The sequence below is a fragment of the Calonectris borealis genome, chromosome 38 (genome assembly GCF_964195595.1).
Source record: "Calonectris borealis chromosome 38, bCalBor7.hap1.2, whole genome shotgun sequence".
NCBI lineage: Eukaryota > Metazoa > Chordata > Aves > Procellariiformes > Procellariidae > Calonectris > Calonectris borealis.
In genome coordinates, this window is record NC_134349.1 from 23,343 (window position 1) to 38,114 (window position 14,772).

The following is a 14,772-nucleotide window of genomic DNA, read 5'->3' on the forward strand; positions in this document are numbered from 1 at the left end:
ATTTCCTTTTATTCCTTTTATTTCATTGTATTTTATTTTATTGTATTTTATATTATTGTATTTTATTTTATTTTTATTTATTTTATTGTATTTTATTTTATTTTAATTTATTTTAATTTATTGTATTTTATTGTATTGTATTTTATTTTAATTTAATTTATTGTATTTTATTGTATTTTATTTTAATTTATTTTAATTTATTGTATTTTATTTTATTGTATTGTATTTTATTTTATTTTATTTTATTTCATTTTATTTTATTTTATTTTATTTTAATTTCTTGTATTTTATTTTATTGTATTTTATTTTATTGTATTTTATTTTATTGTATTTTATTTTATTTCATTTCATTTCATTTTATTTTATTTTATTTTATTTTAATTTATTGTATTTTATTGTATTGTATTTTATTTTATTGTATTTTATTTTATTTCATTTCATTTTATTTTATTTTAAAATAAATCAAATTTTATTTAAATTTAAATAAAATAAAATTTAAATGTTTTATTAAATTTATTTTTCTACTGCCGGTTATTAATTTTTTTAAAAAATTCCATTCATTTCATTCCATTTATTGCCTTTTATTCCTTTTCTTGTCTTTTTTTTTTAAGCCTGTTATTAAATTTCTTTTTTTATTTATTCCATTTATTTCCTTCGATTCCTTTTATTTCCTTCTATGCCTTTGATTCAATTTCTTTTCTTTTATTCCATTTACTTCCTCCTTTTATTTTCTTTTATTCCCTTTATTTTCTTTTTATTCCCTTTATTTTCTTTTATTCCCTTTATTTTCTTTTTATGCCCTTTTTTTATTCCATTTATTCAATTCATTTTTTATGCCATTTATTTATTCTATTTATTTTCTTCTATTTATTTTCTTCTATTCATTTTATTCCATTTATTTTATTCCATTTATTTATTCTATTTATTTTACTCCATTTATTTATTCGTTTGATTTTATTCCATTTCTTTCTTCGATTTTATTCCATTTCTTTCTTCAATTTTATTCCATTTATTTATCCGATTTTATTCCATTTATTTATTGGATTTATTTTATGCCCTTTACTTCCTTTTATTCCGGTTCTTTTCCTTTATTCCTGTTCTTTTATTCCATTTCGTTTCCTTTCTTCCGTTTATTTATTATTCCTTTTCTTTTCTTTTATTCCATTTATTGATTTTCTTTTATTTTCTTTTATTGCACTTAGGTTTTTAAAATTTTCTTTTATTTGCTTGATTTATTCCATTTATTTTCATTTATTCAATTGATTTTCTTTTATTTTCTTTTATTTTCATTTATTCAATTTCTTTTCTTTTCTTTTATTCCATTTACTTTCTTTTATTTTCTTTTATCCCATTTATTCAATTTCTTTTCTTTTCTTTTTATTTATTCCACTTTGTTTAAAATTTTCTTTTATTCACTTTATTTCTTCTATTTTATTTTATTTTATTTTATTTTATTTTATTTCATTTTATTTCATTTTATTTTTTTCCATTTATTTTCTTTATTCCGTCCCTTCAGCCCTCCCCTCCCCCCCAAAAAAAAAGGGAATTTAAAGTTGGGGGGTTTTTTTTTGGCAAAGTTTATGGGTTTTCAGGCAACACCGAGAAAAGAAACAATAATAAAGAAAATAAAGACCAAAAAATTAAATAAAGAATATAAGAATAATAATAAAAACCAGCCAATAATAATAATAATAATAATAATTAATAATAATAAATAATAATAAAAATAATAAAATTAATAAAATTACTAAAAATAATAAAATTACTAAAAATAATAAAAATAATAAAATTACTAAAAATAATAAAAATAATAAAAATAATAAAAATAGACTAGCGCATATTTAGAATAATAAATATGGGCAATAAAGAATAAATACAACAATTACAATTTAATAATATCACGCTCTAATAATGTGATAATTTGTATTAAAGCAATATAAGAAAAAAGGATTAAAAGTATAATAAACATAATTAATACTAATACTAATAAATATCAAATCGCAGGTATTTCTACTAAAATAGTAACAAATAATAATGATAAAATATCAAATAATAATAAAATAAAAGTAAAATCCGATGGTGCGTATTCTTGCGAAAAATAGTAACGCCAAGAAAATAATAAGTAGTTCTAATAAAATAATGATAATAAAATAATGATAATAAAATAATGATAATAAAATAATGATAATAAAATAGCTTGGAATAGGAAGAAAAAGGATTTCTGCTAATAGCAATAAAAATAAAGTAGCGGTTATTTCTGATAATAATAATTATAATAATAATAATTATTATTATTTCTGATAAAAATAATAATAATCAGTTCTGCTAAAATAATGACAATAAACCAACAGGCATTTCTAATAAAAGGATAAAAACTAAAATAGGAAGTGTACCTGCTAATAATAAAAATAAAATAAAGTAGTAGTAATAATAATCATACAGTAAAAGTATTTTTAATAATAATAATAAATTAAAAGTATTTGTACTACTAGTAGTACTACTACTAATAAAAATAAAGTAGAAGTACTCTGCTAATAATAATAGTAGTGGAAAATAAAGTAGAATGTATTTCTGTTAATAATAATAATAACAAAGTAGCATGTAATAATAGTAATAATAATAATTTTTTAAAAGTAGAAGTATTTCTAATAATAATGATAAATAAAGTAGCTCATATTTCTGCAAAGCAGTAATAATAGGAATAAAATATCAAGTACTATTGCTAATAGTAATAATAATAATAATAGTAAAAAAATAAAATAAAGTAGACATATTTCTAATAATAATAATAATAATAATAATAATAATAATAAAAAGTAGCACATATTTCTGCAAGAACAGGGATAATAAGAATAAACCAGCAAGTATTATTGATGATAATAATAATAAAAAATAAGTAGAGGCATTTCTGCTAATAATAAGAACAATATGAATAAATAAAGTAGTGCATACTTCTGCGAAGCTGGTAATAATAAGAATAAAAAAGCAATTATTAGTGATAATAATAGTCCTACAAACCAAAGTAGAAGTATTTGTGCAAATAATAATAGTAAATTTAAATAAAGTAGCACGTCTTTCTGCTAATAAAAAAAATTATAGATTACAATCATAACAATAATAATAATAATAATAATAATAAAACATATATAAAAATAAAGTAGAAGGGTTTAGTGCTAATAATGAGAATAAAAGGAAATAAAGTAGGCTGCATTATTGCTAATAATAATAATAGAAAATAAAATAGCATGTAATAATAATAATGATAATGATGATGATGATGATAATGATGATAATGATAATAATGATAGTAATCATAATAATGATAGTAATGATAGTAGTAGTAGTAGTAAATAATAATAATAATGATGATAATAATGATGATGATAATAATAATAATAATAATAATAATAATAATAATAATAATAATAATAATAATTTCTACTAAGGTAGTAATAATAACAACAAAACAGCATTTCCCGTAAAAGAACAATACCGATTAAAGAGCAAATAACATGAAAATAATCCTAATAGAAACCACCACCGCTTTTAAATTCAGAAAATTCTGAAAATTCAGAAAATTGAGGAAAATCGCCGAAGAAAGAGCTGCCGTTACCGAAATCTCTCTATTTCGAGGTCGGCAGCTGCCGCCGACGGCGCTGGCCGGGGGCGGCCCCTTTTTCTCTGCTAAACCCGCCCGGTTTGGGGCTTTCCCGCGCAGCTGCCGTCGTCAAAAATACCCATTAATGGACCTGAAACCCCAAAAAGGGCCTTTTTCCCCCCAGATTTAGTCCCTGTTCTCGTTTTCGGGTTTTTAATTACAGCTGTTGCTCTCGGCACCTGAATTTCGGGCTATAATTAAATTTATCCCCCCCCCCCCCTCGACTGGGACTAAAAATTAAGTCTATTAGGACTAAAAATTAAGTCTATTAGGGCAAAAATTTAAGTCTATTAGGGCTAATAATTAAGCACGTTAGGGCTTAAAATTAAATTTAATCCCGAGGCCCCTAAATTAGAGTAATAATTAAGTCTATTAGGGCTAAGAATACAATTTTTCCCCCAGCCATCCTAAATTAGGGCTAATAATTAAGTCTATTAGGGCTAATAATTAAGGTTATTCGGGCTTATAATTAAATTTATCCCCCACCCCTGTAAATTAGGGCTAATAATTAAGTCTATTAAGACCCATCATTAAATTTATTCCCCAGCATCCCTAAATTAAAGCTAATAATTAAGTCTGTTCGGGCTTAAAATTAAATTTATCCCCATTTCTCTCCTAAATTAGGCCTAATAATTAAGTTTATTAGGGCTTATAATTACATTTATTCCCCAGCCCACCTATATTAGGGCTAACAATTAAGTCTATTCCCTAGCCCCACTAAATTAGGGCTAATAATTAAGACTATTAGGGCTAATAATTAACTCTGTTCGGGCTTAAAATTAAATTTATACCCCATCCCTCCTAAATTAGGGCTAATAACTAGGTCATTAGGGCTAATAATTGTGTATTAGGACTAATAATTAAGTCTATTAGACCTTATAATTTAATTTATCCCCATTCCCTCCTAAATTAGGACTAATAATTAGGTCATTAGGGCTAATAATTAAGTGTATTAGGGCTAATAATTACATTTATCCCCCAGCCCCTTTTTATTAAGGCTAATAATTAAGTTATTAGGGCCAGGTTCTGGGTACCCAGCAGCGATCCAGGCTCGGGGCATTGGGACGATGCTGGGATCGATCAAGCTTTGGGGCAAACGGTCAAGATTTGGGGCAAATTGTTAAGATTTGGGGAAAAACAGTCGAGATTTGGGGCAAATGGTTGAGGTTTGGGGCAAATTGTTGAGATTTGGGGAAAAACGGTCGAGATTTGGGGCAAATAGTCGAGATTTGGGGCAAATGGTTGAGGTTTGGGGCAAAAACAGTCAAGGTTTGGGGCAAAGGGTCAAGGTTTGGGGCAAAAATGGTCGAGGTTTGAGGAAAAACGGTCGAGATTTGGGGCAAACGGTTGAGGTTTGGGGCAAAACAGTGGAGATTTGGGGCAAACAGTCGAGATTTGGGGCAAAAATGGTCAAGATTTGGGGTGAACAGTTGAGATTTGGGGCAAAGTGTCGAGGTTTGGGGCAAACGGTCGAGGTTTGGGACAAAATGGTCGAGGTTTGGGGCAAACTGTTGAGATTTGGGGCAAAAATGGTCAAGGTTTGGGGCAAACGGTTGCGGTTTGGGGCAAAATGGTCAAGATTTGGGCAAACGGTTGAGGTTTGGGGGGAACAGTTGAGATTTGGGGCAAATGGTCAAGATTTGGAGCAAAATGGTCGAGGTTTGGGGGGAAACGGTCGAGGTTTGGGGCAAAATGGTCAAGATTTGGGGGAAAATGGTCGAGGTTTGGGGCAAACGGTTGAGGTTTGGGGCAAAAATGGTCAAGATTTGGAGCAAAATGGTCGAGGTTTGGGGCAAACGGTTGCGGTTCGGGGCAAAAATGGTCAAGATTTAGGGTGAACAGTCAAGATTTGGGGCAAAGGGTCAAGGTTTGGGGCAAACTGTTGAGATTTGGGGCAAAACGGTCAAGGTTTGGGGCAAACGGTTGAGGTTTGGGGTGAACAGTTGAGATTTGGAGCAAAATGGTCGAGGTTTGGGGCAAAATGGTCAAGATTTGGGGCAAAATGGTCGAGGTTTGGGGGAAACGGTTGAGGTTTGGAACAAAATGGTCGAGGTTTGGGGCAAACTGTTGAGATTTCGGGGAAAAATGGTCAATATTTGGGGCGAACAGTCGAGATTTGGGGCAAACGGTCGAGATTTGGAGCAAAATTGTTGAGGTTTGGGGCAAAAATGGTCAAGGTTTGGGGCTAACAGTTGAGATTTGGGGCAAAGGGTCGAGGTTTGGGGCAAACGGTCGAGGTTTGGGGCAAAAGGGTCAAGATCTGGAGCAAAATGGTCGAGGTTTGGGGCGAACGGTTGAGGTTTGGGGCGAACAGTTGAGGTTTGGGGCGAACAGTTGAGATTTGGGGCAAATGGTCAAGCTTTGGAGCAAAATGGTTGAGGTTTGGGGGAAAAATGGTCAAGATTTGGGGTGAACAGTCAAGATTTGGGGCAAATGGTTGAGGTTTGGGGCAAACAGTCGAGGTTTGGGGGAAACGGTCGAGATTTGGGGAAAAACAGTGGAGATTTGGGGCAAAAATGGTCGAGATTTGGGGCAGAAATGGTCAAGATTTGGGGTGAACAGTCAAGATTTGGGGCAAAGGGTCAAGGTTTGGTGCAAACAGTTGAGGTTTGGAGCAAAATGGTCAAGATTTGGAGCAAAATGGTCGAGGTTTGGGGCAAACTGTTGAGATTTCGGGCAAAAATGGTCAAGATTTGGGGCAAACAGTTGAGATTTGGGGCAAATGGTCAAGATTTGGAGCAAAATGGTTGAGGTTTGGGTCAAAATGGTTGAGGTTTGGGGCAAAATGGTCAAGATTTGGAGCAAAATGGTGGAGGTTTGGGGCAAACGGTCGAGGTTTGGGGCAAAACCACTTGAGATTTGGGGCAAAACATTTAGGTTTGGGACAAAAACAGTTGAGGTTTGGGGCAAATGGTTGCGATTTGAGGCAAATGGTTGATGTTTGGCGCAAACGGTTGAGGTTTGGGGCAAAAGCAGTCAAGATTTGGGGCAAATGGTGGCGATTTGGTGCAAACGGTTGCGATTTGGTGCAAATGGTTGTGGTTTGGTGCAAACGGTCGAAGTTTGGTGCAAATGGTTGAGGTTAGGGGGAAAAAGAGTCGAGATTTGGGGCAAACGGTGGTGAATTGGTGCAAACGGTTGCGATGCAGGATCCGGGATGGCGGCAAGAGCCTGGGCTGGGGGCAGGGGTCTGGGTGGGCGCGAGGGCTTCGGGAAGATGCCGAGGTGCTGGGACCCCCCGCAGGGATGTTGGGGCGCGGTGCCGGGGTCGGGGCCACCACCATAACCAGCTTTCGTGCAGTAGTAGGTGGCCGTGTCGTCGGCCCTGAGGCTGTTCATCTGCAGCGTGAGCTGCTCTGGGGGTGTCCCTGGAGATGGTGAAGCGGCCTTGCACCGCCGGCGCGTACCATGTGCTACTACCATCGCTCCAAATACCCGCGACGAACTCGAGCCCCTTCCCGGGCGCCTGTCGCACCCAGTCCATGGCGTAGCTGCTGAAGGTGAAGCCGGAGGCCTTGCAGAGGAGGCGCAGGGACCCCCCGGGGGTCTGGAGGCCCCCTCCGGACTCGACCAGCTGCACGGCCGCCCGCAGCCCTGGGGAAGGAGGGAGGAGAGAATTGAGTCGCCCGGTCCCGGGGTGCGACCTCCCCTGCAAGGGCTCCGGCTTCACCTTCGGCAGCTCCGAAATGCAATGGGCGCGACAGGCGCCCGGGAAGGGGCTCGAGTTCGTTGCGAGTATTAACAGCTATGGTAGCACAGGCTACGCGCCGGCGGTGCAAGGCCGCTTCACCATCTCCAGGGACAACTCCCAGAGCAGCTCACGCTGCAGATGAACAGCCTCAGGGCGACGACACGGCCACCTACTACTGCGCGAAAGCTGCTGGTGGTGATGGTGGCCCCGACGCCGGCACCGCGCCCCAACGTCCCTCAGTTGCGCCCCGAATTCCCAGCATCTCCCCAAAGCCCCTGCACCCACCATGGACCCTTCCACCCAGCCCGGACCCCTGCACCCAGCCTGGACCCTCTGGACCCAGCACAAACCCCCGCCCTGATCCTGGACCCCCACCCTGAGCCCAGACCCCTGCCCCCAGCCCAGATCCTCGCCCCCACCGTCTGCACCCACGTCAGCCCCTGGCGCCCAGCCGGGACCCCCTGGACCAAGCCCAGAGCCCTTAAACCGAGCCTGGAGCCATGTCCTGAGCTTGCGCTGAGCCCAGACCCTGCACCCAGCCCAGACCCTGCACCCAGCTGGGACCCTTTGCCCCCAGCCCGGATCCTGGTACCGTGCCCCAACGCCCCTGCCCTGCTCCCAGCACCTTCCCAAATCCCTCACCCCCAGCCGGGACCCTTTGACCCCAGCCCAGCCCCTCGCCCCCAGCCCGGACCCTCTGCCCTCAGCCGCAACCTCTGCACGGTGCCCAAATCCCCGCCTCTTGCCCCAAATCCCTGCCCCGCGCCTCCTGGCCGAGGGCTCCGGAGTCACCTCCGGCAGCTCCGGCACGGACGGGCGCCCGGGAAGGGGCTGGGGTGGGTGGCAGAGTTCAGCAGTGGGGGTGGGGGGAGAGAGGAAGGGGCTGGGGTCCGGGCTCAGGGCTGGGTCCGGGCTGGGTGCAGGGTCTGGGCTGGGTGCAGGGTCCGGGCTCAGCGCAAGCTCAGGACATGGCTCCAGGCTCGGTTTAAGGGCTCTGGGCTCGGTCCAGGGGGTCCCGGCTGGGCGCCAGGGGCTGACGTGGGTGCAGACGGTGGGGGCGAGGATCTGGGCTGGGGGCAGGGGTCCGGGCTGGGTGGAAGGGTCCATGGTGGGTGCAGGCGCTTTGGGAAGATGCTGGGAATTCGGGACACAACTGAGGGACGTTTGGGGCGCGGTGCCGGGGTCGGGGCCACCATCGACACCTTTCGCGCAGTAGTAGGTGGCCGTGCCGTCGCCCTGAGGCTGTTCATCTGCAGCGTGAGCTGCTCTGGGAGTTGTCCCTGGAGATGGTGAAGCGGCCTTGCACCGCCGGCACGTAGCCTGTGCTACCATAGCTGCTAATATATGCAACGAACTCGAGCCCCTTCCCGGGCGCCTGTCGCACCCACTCCATGTAGGAGCTGCTGAAGGTGAAGCCGGAGCCCTTGCAGGGGAGGTCGCACCCCGGGACCGGGCGACTCAATTCTCTCCTCCCTCCTTCCCCAGGGCTGCGGGCGGCCGTGCAGCTGGTCGAGTCCGGAGGGGGCCTCCAGACCCCCGGGGGGTCCCTGCGCCTCCTCTGCAAGGCCTCCGGCTTCACCTTCGGCAGCACCGGCATGGGATGGGCGCGACAGGCGCCCGGGAAGGGGCTCGAGTACGTCGCGGGTATTGATAGCTATGGTAGCACATACTACGCGCCGGCGGTGCAAGGCCGCTTCACCATCTCCAGGGACAACTCCCAGAGCACGGTCACGCTGCAGATGAACAGCCTCAGGGCCGACGACACGGCCACCTACTACTGCGCGAAAGCTGCTGGTGGTGATGGTGGCCCCGACCCCGGCACCGCACCCCAAAGTCCCTCAATTATGCTCCGAATTCCCAGCATCTCCCCAAAGCCCCTGCACCCACCATGGACCCTTCCACCCAGCCCGGACCCCAGCACCCAGCCCAGATCCTCGCCCCCACCGTCTGCACCCACGTCAGCCCCTGGCGCCCAGCCGGGACCCCCTGGACCGAGCCCAGAGCCCTTAAACCGAGCCTGGAGCCATGTCCTGAGCTTGCGCTGAGCCCGGACCCTGCCCTGAGCCCGGACCCTGCCCTGAGCCCGGACCCCTGTCCCGTGCCCCAACACCCCTGCCCTGTTCCCAGCACCTTCCCAAATCCCTCACCCCCAGCCGGGACCCTTTGAACCCAGCCCAGCCCCTCGCCCCCAGCCCGGACCCTCTGCCCTCAGCCGCAACCTCTGCACGGTGCCCAAATCCCCGCCTCTTGCCCCAAATCCCTGCCCCGCGCCTCCTGGGCAAGGGCTCCGGAGTCGCCTCCGGCAGCTCCGGCACGGACGGGCGCCCGGGAAGGGGCTGGGGTGGGTGGCAGAGTTCAGCAGTGGGGGTGGGGGGAGAGAGGAAGGGGCTGGGGTCCGGGCTCAGGGCTGGGGTCCAGGCTCAGGGCTGGGTCCGGGCTCGGGGCTGGGGTCCAGGCTCAGGGCAGGGTCCGGGCTCAGCGCAAGCTCAGGACATGGCTCCAGGCTCGGTTTAAGGGCTCTGGGCTCGGTCCAGGGGGTCCCGGCTGGGCGCCAGGGGCTGACGTGGGTGCAGACGGTGGGGGCGAGGATCTGGGCTGGGTGCTGGGGTCCGGGCTGGGTGGAAGGGTCCCTGGTGGGTGCAGGCGCTTTGGGAAGATGCTGGGAATTCGGGACACAACTGAGGGACGTTGGGGCACGGTGCCGGGGTCGGGGCCACCATCGACACGTTTCGCGCAGTAGTAGGTGGCCGTGTCATCGCCCTGAGGCTGTTCATCTGCAGCGTGAGCTGCTCTGGGGGTGTCCCTGGAGATGGTGAAGCGGCCTTGCTCCGCCGACGCGTAGGCTGTGCTACCACCGCTGTTAATATATGCAACGAACTCGAGCCCCTTCCCGGGCGCCTGTCGCACCCAGTCCATGTCGTTGCTGCTGAAGGTGAAGCCGGAGGCCTTGCAGAGGAGGCGCAGGGACCCCCCGGGGGTCTGCTCGCCCCCTCCGGACTCGACCAGCTGCACGGCCGCCCGCAGCCCTGGGGAAGGAGGGAGGAGAGAATTGAGTCGCCCGGTCCCGGGGTGCGACCTCCCCTGCAAGGGCTCCGGCTTCACCTTCGGCAGCTCCGAAATGCAATGGGCGCGACAGGCGCCCGGGAAGGGGCTCGAGTTCATCGCACGCATTAGCAACGATGGTAGTTACACATGGTACGCGCCGGCGGTGCAAGGCGGCTTCACCATCTCCAGGGACAACTCCCAGAGCAGCTCACGCTGCAGATGAACAGCCTCAGGGCGACGGCACGGCCACCTACTACTGCGCGAAATACGCTGGTAGTGATGGTGGCCCTGACCCCGGCACCGCGCCCCAACGTCCCTCAGTTGTGTCCCCACGTCCCAGCACCTCCCCGAAGCCCCTCGCACCGAGCCAGGACTCTTTGCACCGAGCCAGAACATCCCCGCGCTGCTCCCCCCATCCCCAGCATCTTCCCAAAACCTTGCACCCGGCCCGGACCCCCACCCCAAACCCAGACCCTCGCCCCCAGCCTCAACCGTTTGCCCCCAGCCCAGACTTCGCGCATCGAGCCTGGATCCTCGCAATGAACCTCGTGCCCCAAACGGTGCCCAAATCTCCAGCTCTTGCCCCAAAACCCGCCCCGCGCCTCCTCTGCCGGGGCTCCGGCGTCACCTCCGGCAGCTCCGCCATGGCCGGGCTGCGACAGGCGCCCGGGAAGGGGCTGGAGGGGGTGGCGGCTGTCGGGAGCGATGGTGGTGACACCAGGGACGCCCCGGAGGTGCCACCCCCCAGCCCCCTGTGCTGCGCCTGAGGCACTGCAGAGTGCCCAGGTCCTGCCCCGGGCCTGGACCCTCGAAACGACCCCAGACCCCTGCACCCAGCCCAGACCCCCGCACCCAGCCCAAGCGTTGGGGTGTTTTTCCGTTTCTGGCCAGTTTCACCCCAAATCTGGGGATGTTTTGCCTTTTAGAGCCATTTTTACCCCAACTATTGGCATCTTTTTGGCTTTTATGGCCTGACAAGGGTCCCGGCTGGGGGCGAGGGATTTGGGAAGGTGCTGGGAACAGGGCAGGGGCGTTGGGGCAGGGGACAGGGGTTCAGGATTAGGGCAGGGGTCCAGGCTGGATCCAGAGGCTCTGGGCTGGGGGCAGGGGTCTGGGCTCAGGGCAGGGGTCCAGGATCAGGGCAGGGGTTCGTGCTGGGTCCAGAGGGTCCCAGCTGGGTGCAGGGGTCCGGGCTGGGTGGAAGGGTCCATGGTGGGTACAGGGGCTTTGGGAAGATGCTGGGAATTCAGAGCATAATTGAGGGACGTTGGGGCGCGGTGCCGGGGTCGGGGCCACCATCACCACCAGCAGCTTTCGCGCAGTAGTAGGTGGCCGTGCCGTCGCCCTGAGGCTGTTCATCTGCAGCGTGAGCTGCTCTGGGAGTTGTCCCTGGAGATGGTGAAGCGGCCTTGCACCGCCGGCGCGTAGCCTGTGCCACCATAGCTATCAATAGCCACGACCCCCTCGAGCCCCTTCCCGGGCGCCTGTCGCACCCAGTCCATGTCGTAGCTGCCGAAGGTGAAGCCGGAGGCCTTGCAGAGGAGGCGCAGGGACCCCCCGGGGGTCTGGAGGCCCCCTCCGGACTCGACCAGCTGCACGGCCGCCCGCAGCCCTGGGGAAGGAGGGAGGAGAGAATTGAGTCGCCCGGTCCCGGGGTGCGACCTCCCCTGCAAGGGCTCCGGCTTCACCTTCGGCAGCTCCGAAATGCAATGGGCGCGACAGGCGCCCGGGAAGGGGCTCGAGTACGTCGCGGGTATTAGCAGCAGTGGTAGTAGCACAGAGTACGCGCCGGCGGTGCAAGGCCGCTTCACCATCTCCAGGGACAACTCCCAGAGCAGCTCACGCTGCAGATGAACAGCCTCAGGGCCGACGACACGGCCACCTACTACTGCGCGAAATACGCTGGTAGTGATGGTGGCCCCGACCCCGGCACCGCGCCCCAACGTCCCTCAGTTGTGCCCCGAATTCCCAGCATCTCCCCAAAGCCCCTGCACCCACCACGGACCCTTCCACCCAGCCCGGACCCCAGCACCCAGCCTGGACCCTCTGGACCCAGCGCGAACCCCTGCCCTGATCCTGGACCCCTGCCCTGAGCCCAGACCCCTGCCCCCAGCCCAGAGCCTCGCCCCGACGTCTGCACCCACGTCAGCCCCTGGCGCCCAGCCGGGACCCCCTGGACAGAACCCAGAGCCCTTAAACCGAGCCTGGAGCCATGTCCTGAGCTTGTGCTGAGCCCGGACCCTGCACCCAGCCCGGACCCTTTGCCCCCAGCCCGGACCCCTGTCCCGTGCCCCAACGCCCCTGCCCTGTTCCCAGCACCTTCCCAAATCCCTCGCCCCCAGCCGGGACCCTTTGAACCCAGCCCAGCCCCTCGCCCCCAGCCCGGACCCTCTGCCCTCAGCCGCAACCTCTGCACGGTGCCCAAATCCCCGCCTCTTGCCCCAAATCCCTGCCCCGCGCCTCCTGGGCGAGGGCTCCGGAGTCACCTCCGGCAGCTCCGGCACGGACGGGCGCCCGGGAAGGGGCTGGGGTGGGTGGCAGAGTTCAGCAGTGGGGGTGGGGGGAGAGAGGAAGGGGCTGGGGTCCGGGCTCGGGGCTGGGGTCCGGGCTCAGGGCAGGGTCCGGGCTCAGGGCAGGGTCCGGGCTCGGGGCTGGGGTCCGGGCTCAGGGCTGGGGGCCGGGCAGGGATGCTCCAGCCCCCCGGCACCTCCTTGGCTTCAACCATCGCCCCGAGCACCTCGAGCCCCCCGGGGCAGGCAGGACCCCCCCAGCAGGACACAGCCCGCTTCAGCCCCCCTCCACCTTCCTCCTCCTCCTCCTCGCAGCCCTCCCAGGTAGGACCCTGTGACCCCCTCCCCGGACGCGGAGACGAGGCGGGGGGACGGCGACGATGCCAGGACCGGGCGACTCAATTCTCTCCTCCCTCCTTCCCCAGGGCTGCGGGCGGCCGTGCAGCTGGTCGAGTCCGGAGGGGGCCTCCAGACCCCCGGGGGGTCCCTGCGCCTCCTCTGCAAGGCCTCCGGCTTCACCTTCGGCAGCACCGGCATGGGATGGATGCGACAGGCGCCCGGGAAGGGGCTCGAGTGGGTCACGGGTATTGGCTACGATGGTAGATACACAGACTACGCGCCGGCGGTGCAAGGGCGCTTCACCATCTCCAGGGACAACCCCCAGAGCAGCTCACGCTGCAGATGAACAGCCTCAGGGCGACGGCACGGCCACCTACTACTGCGCGAAAGCTGGTTATGGTGGTGGCCCCGACCCCGGCACCGCGCCCCAACGTCCCTCAGTTGTGCCCCGAATTCCCAGCATCTTCCCAAAGCCCCTGCACCCACCATGGACCCTTCCACCCAGCCCGGACCCCTGCACCCAGCCCGGACCCTCTGGACCCAGCGCGAACCCCTGCCCTGATCCTGGACCCCCACCCTGAGCCCAGACCCCTGCCCCCAGCCCAGAGCCTCTGGATCCAGCCTGGACCCCTGCCCTGATCCTGAACCCCTGTCCCCTGCCCCAACGCCCCTGCCCTGTTCCCAGCACCTTCCCAAATCCCTCGCCCCCAGCCGGGACCCTTTGCCCCCAGCCGGGACCCTTGTCAGGCCATAAAAGCCAAAAAGATGCCAATAGTTGGGGTAAAAATGGCTCTAAAAGGCAAAACATCCCCAGATTTGGGGTGAAACTGGCCACAAACGGAAAAACACCCCAACGCTTGGGCTGAGTGCGGGGGTCCGGGCTGGGTGCAGGGGTCTGGGATCGTTTCAAGGGTCCGGGCTGGATCCAGGGGGTCCGGGCTGGGTGCAGGGGTTAAGGAAGAGGCTGGGATGTTGGGGAGCAGCGCAGGGATGTTCTGGCTCAACGCAAAGACCCCTGGTTCGGTGGGGAGGTTTTCAGGAAGACGCTGGGAATTTGGGAAAAAATTTAGGGGTGTTGGGGCGCGTGAGCTGCTCTGGGGGTGTCCCTGGAGATGGTGAAGCGCCCTTCCACCGCCGGCGCGTAGTATGTGTCACTACCATCGCTGCTAATTTGTGCGACGAACTCGAGCCCCTTCCCGGGCGCCTGTCGCACCCACTCCATGCTGGTGCTGCTGAAGGTGAAGCCGGAGGCCTTGCAGAGGAGGCGCAGGGACCCCCCGGGGGTCTGGAGGCCCCCTCCGGACTCGACCAGCTGCACGGCCGCCCGCAGCCCTGGGGAAGGAGGGAGGAGAGAATTGAGACGCCCGGTCCCGGGGTGCGACCTCCTCCGGGGTCCGGGCTCAGCGCTGGGGTCCGGGCTCAGGGCAGGGTCCGGGCTCAGGGCTGGGGTCCAGGCTCAGGGCAGGGTCCGGGGCTGGGTCGGGGTCTGGAAACAGGGCTGGGGGCCGGGCAGGGATGCTCCAGCCCCC

At 51.1% G+C, this 14,772-nt stretch overlaps 1 gene segment (V, D, J or C); it reads left to right on the forward strand.

Moving 5' to 3' along the window:
• Window positions 1–12,244: 12,244 nt before the first annotated feature.
• LOC142074598 (immunoglobulin heavy variable 3-23-like) lies at window positions 12,245–13,824 on the forward strand. The segment is given in 3 exon segments: window positions 12,245–12,299; window positions 13,151–13,228; window positions 13,330–13,824. Coding segments are annotated over 3 exon segments (628 nt in total).
• The last annotated feature ends 948 nt before the right edge of the window (window positions 13,825–14,772 follow it).